The 9,351-nt window shown below is 47.2% G+C and overlaps 1 protein-coding gene across 2 annotated transcripts; it reads right to left on the reverse strand.

Moving 5' to 3' along the window:
* Positions 1 to 117: 117 nt before the first annotated feature.
* LOC124650090 lies at positions 118 to 3,780 on the reverse strand. Of its 2 annotated transcripts, none has more exons than XM_047189650.1 (6): positions 3,370 to 3,780; positions 2,672 to 2,677; positions 2,434 to 2,468; positions 2,299 to 2,354; positions 1,128 to 1,229; positions 118 to 491 (listed from the first exon to the last, which is right to left on the reverse strand). In XM_047189650.1, the coding sequence occupies exons 1-6, from the start codon at positions 3,733 to 3,735 to the stop codon at positions 427 to 429; spliced, it is 630 nt and encodes a 209-aa protein (XP_047045606.1). In that variant the 5' UTR covers positions 3,736 to 3,780; the 3' UTR covers positions 118 to 426. The 2 variants fall into 2 exon arrangements, with proteins under 2 accessions (XP_047045606.1, XP_047045607.1); XM_047189651.1 differs by having other exon boundaries at positions 2,672 to 2,749.
* Between the last annotated feature and the right edge of the window lie 5,571 nt (positions 3,781 to 9,351).

Consider the following 9,351-nt stretch of genomic DNA (forward strand, 5'->3'; position numbering starts at 1 on the left):
ACAAAATGAACAGTCTGGATAAACAAACTGTTGTTAATATAAAGTTATGCATCAACCTTTTTTTGTAATCGAGAATCATGTACATCAGGTTCAAAGGCTGTCAATGCCAACCGACTTTGCAACATATACATACACACACCACATACAACCCTGGGTGTATTTGCTTGCAGCACCGGTGATATACAAAGGAAGCAATGTAAATATATTCACAATCATGTTAATGTGTTATATGCGGCATCGATCTGTATCTGCAAACTGCTACAAGACACAGTCGGGGTCTTACACCTAAGCTCCAGAACTCGCTTGAAATTAGGCTGCAATCCTATTTCCTAGAGTGCTACAGCTTTATACCGCCTTCGGGAAAAACTGGCCGTGGAGAGTAGCAAAACTGATACAGATGAGGCTGAGTGCTGCCCTTAAGAAGTATCACTCGATGTCCGTGACGTCAGCCTCGATGTCTACAATCGTTCCAGGACCAGAAGGCGCCTTTTCTGCTTACATCAGGGAACAGTGTGATTATTAGTTAACTACGGTGAAGGAAAAATGTGCTCGAAACATACGAATGTCTAATTTAAATAATAGCTGAAACCAAAATCATCTCGTAATATGCAGTGGCCAACAAAAGGGTACAGCCTGTCGAATAAAAGTGTACAGAATAGCAGTATGATACAACCTGAGTTCATTCTCTGGTGATATGTGGTATACATCAGTCTTAGCAATAATTCTAAACATATGACATGACGAAAAAAGTATTTGACATGAACACATGTCATTAGTGTCTTTTTATTTACTGGTCCACCCAACCTCATATAGATTTTTTTGTGTGTATGACATATGGTATCTGTTTAGTCCGTTACTTTAATTCACATGCATCAGATTATATTAATGTGAAAATGGAATATAGAATAAAGAAAACTGTAACTTGCTAAAAAGGCCAGCATTCATGGTTTGTTACCCTCTGGGTATCTGGGAGCCTGTGAAGTGTAACCAACCAACATGTTGTACATTTCTATGAGTGCCGTTAATGCTTGCTTTTACATATGTATGCAGGACATGGCTACTGAGAAAATGAATCACCTAAATGGCACAAATTCAAGCAATACGAACGAGTCATATCACGTTTATACCTTTTGATCCACGATTGAATAACTCATTGAAGGCTTGTGCACTTGGAGAGGCCCTTCCAGATGAAAAGCTAGCAGATTCTCTGACAAACTTATCATCCTGAACTGTAGCATGTACAATGATGATTTAGTTCGAACAATAGTCTCATCTAGATAAGAACAGGAGAGATGCTAAACAAAGGAGTGAGAAAACCAATAAATAAATAAATGTAAAGATAAGTATGTTCCATGGGACCCTCGCTGATCCGTGAAGTCTAAACTTTTGAACATTGAACTTCATAATAAAGGATGTGTGCATCACTTGATGCAGCAGCCGGGGTTTTACTCCCCTTTTTTTAAAAAAAGTATGTTCCATGGGGACATTCAAACCATAAACAAATGCCACAATTCTCCATTCCCCAGTTGACTGATGCCATCACCAAAACTCATGGTTCTCTTTTCAATGATAAATTTGCAATACCTATGTACTACCTCCGTCCCAAGGAATAAGGCGCACGCGTATTTCAAGACGAACTTTGACCATAAAAATTAAGCAACAAAATCTTGGTTATATTATATGTAATTAGTATTGTTGGATTCGTATTGAAAAACACTTTCTAATGATGTTAATTTCATACAAACAATCTTTATATATTTGAAGTAATTCTTAGTCAAACGAAAAGCACGTAAAACGAGGGCGCCTTATTCCTTGAATCGGAGGTAGTAGAGCTTAAGAAGGTTTCAACTATAAAACAAAGACAACCCTGTTCCCATACGGTGATTCAGATGTATCGCCAGATGTGCATGTTCTAAAAACACTCATGCTTAACTCTTTACTCAAATAAAAGAACAAGCTCCGCTCTGTAACTATTCCCAGCACAGAACAATAGTAGGGGCTGTGCAAATGCTTAAAGGGCAGCATAAGGCAACAAGGAATTAAGTGCAAGTATGTTCTTAAGATTAAGCTCAAATTAATTTGGCAGCACAATTTCTAGCTGAACAGAAGAACCATCCATGCATATCAAACTAAAGGTCTGAAAATACCAGTCTCATGAAACAGCTAACAGCCCACCAGCTAAATTTTCCAGTAGTAGAACTAATATGATCAGAATAAACATGTGCGGCTAGGAGGTAGTTCTTATTAGTCCGTTATTCTGCTAGCAAATTGGATAAAGAAAACACAAATTTAGCTTACCAGAGAAAGGTTGAGTGCAATAAGGACAGAATTGTGGACCATTCTTCAAAGACGTCCTATATTAGACAATCAAATTATCAAATTTCATCTTAATTGCAAAACTGGCCAACTTAAGATATATTTTCTTGTGCTTACTTCAGTACCCGGAAGCTTTTTCCACAGTTGGGACACTGCCAATAACAGAAACAAGTTTGACAGTAGAATATCAGCTAGAGTATTAACGTTGCGCAAGAAATAACAAAGTCTTTGTCTGTGTTAGTTAGGAACAAAATCGATCATCATCCATCTTAAATAAGTAACTACAAGTACAGTAGTCGGAGATCCACAATTAAAGAATAAATTGGCTGAACACTACATTTATGGGCAGACTTACATCGCTCTGAAGTATATTGCGCCGTGCCAAGAATACAAGTGCGCCGAGACCCACAATAGGCAGAAAAAAAGCGATAAGCTGTTGTCAAAAGAGATGTGGAAAGCTTTAGTTAAGTTACAAAAGTAATGTAACACTATGGATAAAAACTTGAAAGAGAGGACAAGATAGGATAGCCCTTTTTGCTAGTATTTAAAATCAAAACTCTCACTAGCAAACTTATCAATGCTATTAGCACCACACAGGAAACGGAATGAAGGTTGCTGGTTTCCACTTTACTGGATATTGTGGAAGACAAATGCTAGATCTCCTTACAATGATTTCAACTGCTTATGTTGCAGCAACATACAGACTAGCAACCGATGGTAATCCATCTTAACTGGTCCTAAGTAACAATACTTGGTGAAAAGAAAATGCAAACTGTCTGAGAACTGGGGGAAGCTAAGAAGCAAGTGCGCCACAAATTACAAAATCATATGCAAACACACGAAGCAGGTCCATTCCAACGATTAAGCTGCTTAACAAAAGATTGCACTTTTACTGCTACTGGACCTAACAGCTAACATTTGTCTTCTGAACCTTATCTAGTCTCTCTATTCAGATATCAACCAAGTGATACAATCTAGTCACGGAGGCAACATAGTACTCATACAACTATCCATCACAAGCTACAGATCGTTTCAGAAGAAGAGGCATCGTACCCAGAGAGAGACGATGGCGTCGAGCAGCCACCGGAACTGGCCGCTCACCGCGAGGTACGCCACCAGCGCGACGAAGGCGAGGTTCCCCACGGTCCGGGCAGTTGACCCCTGCCGCCGCCGGCCGCCGCCAAAGAAGGGGCCCTTCCCGGCTCCGGCCACGGCGAGGCGCCGCCTTCCCGCCATTTTCCAGGCCAAGGTCCCGCCTCTCTCCGAGAAATCGCGCCGCAAGAACGGCTTCTCCGTGGAGAAGGTGCCATTTGGAAACCTTGGAGCTGGAGATGGTTTCCTGGTCCTCGGGTGAAGGAGAGCGTAGGAACAACAGCAGAGCGGAGAAGGGGTGAGAAGAGAGTGTTGGATTGAGGCCATGGGGGGAATGGCCTCACAAGAGATGAGGGGTGAGAAGAGTCTCCAAAAAATATCGTTGGGTTTGGGTACTTCTGACCTTTGGTTCTTGTAATTTTGCGTTTTTTCTTTTCTCCCGATGGATTTGATTTTCCCACATTTTTTGCGGTGAAACCGATGGAATTTGGAGACAGCATGGATGAGAGCGGTCTTTTATGTTGAATATTCTATAAAACTAAACGTTTTCTTTTTGTTATTCGGTAGAGGCAATCTCGCACCAAATATTTAATATTTATGTGCGTGACTAGTTCTCAGTCAAATGATATCATCAAATTTCGGTTGCAACTCATGACTAGCACGAATCACAGTACAAATTAAATAGTGTAGAATTTAATTGGGCATGAAGTTAGTTTTGGGCTAGCAAATCTCATGTGCTACTCTCGTTGAAGGTCTTACTTCCTCCAAGCCCTGCCAATCTCAATTGAAGACAATTTAGTTAATCAAATTTTGAACCTAGCACTGTATTCATTGTTTTCATATCTCTCAACAAAGTAGAATTGTGGGCGAGCCGAATTTCGAATCCCGACCATGTACTTTCTCCTCAATAGCTTCCGTGCAACAAACCTTCATGATGGAAGAGTTGGAGCTGAAGAGTATCTGAATGGCAATCCCTAAACTCGAGAAGCAACCAAACCAAACCAAACCTGCTGGGAGTAGACACAACCCATCAAGATGTGGCTCAATGTATCTGAGTCTTGCAAACATGTAAAGCAACGTGACATTGAATCTTATAGAGCATGTCTTTGTCGCTGATCAGAAGTCCATAGCCTTTGTGTCTTTGTCTTTGCGTGCGTTCTTCGCTCAGGCACGACGTTTGGAGAACTTGGGCTCCTCCGAAGCATAAATTCTTCGCATGGCTTCTCTTCCAAGACCGCCTTTGGTGCGCCGACCGTCTCCAGCGTCGAGAATGGCCCAACGGCTACTTCTGCCCTTTATGCATGCGTAGCCTCGAGACTTCTCAGCACTTGATCGTGGAGTGCCCCTTCTCCCGCCAGCTCTGGGGCAAGTTGGCGGCCTGGCCTAGCTGCGACGGCGTCAACGTGGCGGTGCATACTGGAAACTGCACAATTTTGGATTTCAGGCATTAATGGCTAGAAGCCACGAAGCCAGAACACAGGAAGGGCGTCAGCTCTCTCTTCATCCTTGCTTGCTGGAATATTTGGCGTGAGCGCAACGACTGGGTCTTCAGGGATAAGCAGAACTCCTTCCGGCAGGTGTGCTCTTTTATCAAGGACGAGGCGCAGGAATGGGCGTTCGCAGGGGCTAAGGCACTGCGTAAGCTGCTATGGGAACCACCTTGAGCTAGCCGCTTTCTTTTTGCCGCTAGACTTTTCTCTTATTTCTCTTTGATTTTTCCTTCCTTAGGGCAACCCTGTAATTTGTTGCTATCTGCTAATACATGGAGCCAATTTATGCTGGACCTTTCGAAAAAAGAAGAAGTCCATAGCCTGAATGGTAATGATAACCATGCAAAAATCTTGCACTGGAAACCCAACTGTTCCAAATGGCACTCGGCCCCTCCATTCTCTCTGATCCCCAACACAAAACTTGATACGTTGAGCCAGCCGTGTATTTCCCCATCGAAGACCATGCAAATTGGTCTGGCACCAGTTTCCTGTGAAGTCCCGCCAAAAAAAAAGTTGTCTGTGAAGAAAGTGACACCATCACGAAAAACTTTAGACATTGCACCATTCCCATGGGGGACAGGTTTCCTCGGACATTAGAGATCCATCGATGTATAAGCTTAGCCTCCTAGACTATCCTCCTATTCGGACACGTTGTGTTTGTTAGATGTATATATCTGTCTATTGTAGTTTCCCCATATATTAGTGGGCTTTTTGCATATGTGCACCGGTACATGTACTATATATTGTGCCTTTTGGCCCCCTGATAATACATCAAGCATATTGTCCTAACATGGTATCAGAGCAAAACTTGATCCTAGTCTGTACGTTGTCCCGGCCGTAGTTGCCGCTCTTCGTCCGCCGCCGCCGGCCGCTCTCCATCCGGCCGTCTCCGTCGCCGGTCTTCTTCCCGGCCGTGCCCGCCCCGCCCGATCTTCTTCCCGGCAGTGTCCGCCCCGCCGATCTCTGTTCCACGCGTGTCCCCGCCGATCTCTGTTCCCGGCAGCTGGCTTCCTTCGATTTCCTCTGTTGAGTTCGATCGCGCCGGCCCCTGCGTGAGATTTCCTTGCATGCGTGCGTGAGATCTCCTGCCTGCGTGCTTCCATGTGAGAACGGGTCCTGGCGCGTGAGATTTTCTGCTGTGGCCGATCTCCACGCTGGTATCCGTCGCCCGCCCGCTCGGCTCCCAATCGATTCGGCGCCAGGATCCGTCGCCCGCCCGCTCGGCCTTTCTCGTCTAGTTGGTTGACTTCAATCTGAAAAAAAAAAGAAAAAAAAATATTGTCGTCGGTTGTTGTTATCCGACGTCTTCTTCCGCTGATCCCGCCTTATTTTTGGGCCTCCCTTCGGTACTTGGTATTTGTCCGCTCCCTACGTGTATGACGGATAGTCATTCTTCGTCGCCGTTTGCGGTCTCTTCACGCGGTTCTGCCCGCGCTTCACCGACTCCATCTACGTCGGCTCGCCGCTCTACATCGACTTTCGCGGCCTCTTCACGTGGTTATGACCGCGCTTTGCCGACTTCGTCTACGTCGGCCCGTCGCTCTACATCGACTTTTCCGGCCTCTTCCCGCGGTTATGGCCGCGCTTTGTCGACTCCGTCTGCGTCGGCCTGCCGTTCTCCATCGACTTTCGCGACCTCTTCACGTGGTTATGACCGCGCTTTGCCGACTCTGTCTTCATCGGCATGTTGCTCTCCGTCGCCCCCTTTGGTGGCCTCTGTGCGTGTGGGTGCTAGCTCCTCGTCGGCACCTCATTGTACGTCGACCTCTCCAGTCGCGCCCCTCTCTGCGCATGAGATAGCGCAGCTTCACTGCCTGCTTGATGCTTGGGATTTCAGTTTACGTCAGCAGCCTCGCGGTCCGAGTCTCCGCCCTCGTCCTCATTGCACATACTGTGGCAAGGTTGGCCACACTTCCTCCACCTGCTGGACGCGGGATCCCAGTTTACGTCAGCAGTTCCAGGATCGTCAGCAGGCTAGCTCTTCAGGATCTTCTGCAGTTGCACTCTCTGATCAGGACATTCTCAGGGGTCTTCGTGGTCTGCTCGCTACTCCAGACTCTTCCTCGTCGGGCGCTGCTGGTTCTGTGACTGGCTATTCTGGCACTGGGCGACCACCACTTTCTACGCAGTCAGGTATGTCCCCGTGGTATCTGGATTCTGGAGCTTCCTTTCATATGACCTCTGAGTCTTCTATTTTGTCTGCTCTTCGGTCTCTTATTTCTCCTGTCCGTGTTGTCACGGCTGATGGTACCTCTATTCCTGTTTCTGGTACATGCACCCTTTCTACTCCCTCTTTCTCTGTCCCTGATGTTTCTCATGTTCCTCGCCTTCAGATGAACCTTTTCTCTGCTAGTCAGCTCACCGATTCTGGTTGTCGCGTCATTCTTGACGCTGAGTCTTGTGCGGTTCAAGATCGTCGCACACAGGCCCTGGTTGGAGCTGGCCCTCGTAGCCGTCAGTCTCCAGGGCTTTGGGAGTTAGACTGGCTTCGTGTTCCTTCCGTTGTCACTTCATCTGCCAGTTCTCCTCCGGTTGTTGCCTTTGTCACCGGCTCTTTTCAGCAGTGGCATCATCGTCTTGGTCACCTTTGTGACTCTCGCCTGTCGTCTTTGGTTCATCGTGGTCTTCTGGGGTCTGTCTCTGGAAATGGGTCGTTACACTGTCAGGGTTGTAGGTTAGGCAAACAGATTCAGCTTCCCTATCCTACTAGTGTGTCCGTCTCTCGGCGACCGTTCGATTTAGTCCATTCGGATGTTTGGGGTCCGGCTCCCTTCGCTTCGAAAGGGGGCCATCGATACTATATCTTATTCATTGATGATTTTTCACGGTACACCTGGGTGTTTTTCATGTGCTCTCGCAGTGAGGTGCTCTCTATTTATCAGCGTTTTGCGGCCATGGTCCGCACTCAGTATTCCTCACCCATTCGCGTGTTCCGTGTTGATTCTGCTGGTGAGTATATCTCTCAGCACCTTCGTGGTGTCCTTGCTGAGGAGGGCACCCTCGCTCAGTTTTCTTGTCCCGGCGCGCATGCTCGAAATGGCGTCGCCGAGCGTAAGCATCGTCATCTTCTTGAGACCACCCGTGCTATGATGATAGCCTCTTCTCTTCCGCCACATTTTTGGGCTGAGGCTGTCGCTACGTCGGCCCACCTCATTAACATTCAGCCTTCCGCTGCTCTACAGGGTGGCATTCCTCTCGAGCGTCTCTCTGGTGTTTCTCCAGACTACTCGACTCTCTGTTCATTTGGTTGCGTCTGCTATGTCCTTCTGCCTCCTCGTGAATGCACCAAACTGACCGCTCAGTCTGTTGAGTGTGTTTTTCTCGGATACAGTGATGAGCATAAGGGCTATCGCTGTTGGGACCCCGTTGGTCGTCGGATGCGCATCTCTCGTGACGTCACATTTGATGAGACACGTCCCTTCTATCCTCGCCCCACCTCGGGTACTTACCCGGTGGATGATATCTCTTTTCTTCTTTTTCCGGATGCACCCCCTGCTGTCCCTCCTCCCCTCCCTCCTACTTCTGATGCGCCCCCTTCGGCGCCATCCTCTCGTTCGTCTAGTCCACCTAGTACTCCTCGTTCTCCGGCTTCGGCTCCTTCCGATGCTGTCCCTTCTTCCTCTTCTTATGATGACTTGTCTTCTGCAGATGAGCTTCCTCCTTCCCGGCCTGTTCGTCAGCGTCGTGCTCCAGTTCGTTACTCTCCTAGTCAGTATGGTCTCTCTGTCGTTTCCGAGCCGACTTCTTATCGGGATGCCGAGCGTCATCCTGAATGGCAGCTTGCCATGGCTGAGGAGATCGGCTGCGCTTGAGCGCACCGGCACTTGGGATCTTGTTTCTCCCCCTTCCGGTGTTCATCCCATCACGTGTAAGTGGGTCTATAAAATTAAGACTCGCTCCGATGGATCTCTTGAGCGCTATAAAGCGCGTCTTGTGGCTCGTGGTTTTCAGCAGGAGCACGGCCGTGACTATGATGAGACTTTTGCCCCTGTGGCTCATATGACTACTGTGCGTACCCTTCTTGCTGTTGCTTCTGTTCGCCGCTGGTTGATGGCGTGTATTTCACACGTTCGTTGGGCAACCCCAAGAGGAAGGTATGATGAGCACAGCAGCAAGTTTTCCCTCAGAAAGAAACCAAGGTTTATCGAACCAGGAGGAGCCAAGAAGCACGTTGAAGGTTGATGGCGGCGGGATGTAGTGCGGCGCAACACCGGAGATTCCGGCGCCAACGTGGAACCTGCACAACACAACCAAGCTACTTTGCCCCAACGAAACGGTGAGGTTGTCAATCTCACCGGCTTGCTGTAACAAAGGATTAACCGTATTGTGTGGAAGATGATTGTTTGCAGAGAAAACAGTAGAAACAAGTATTGCAAGTAGATTGTATTTCGAGTAAAGAGAATTGGACCGGGGTCCACAGTTCACTAGAGGTGTCTCTCCCATAAGACGAACA

This window comes from Lolium rigidum, chromosome 4 (assembly GCF_022539505.1).
Source record: "Lolium rigidum isolate FL_2022 chromosome 4, APGP_CSIRO_Lrig_0.1, whole genome shotgun sequence".
Classification (NCBI taxonomy): domain Eukaryota; kingdom Viridiplantae; phylum Streptophyta; class Magnoliopsida; order Poales; family Poaceae; genus Lolium; species Lolium rigidum.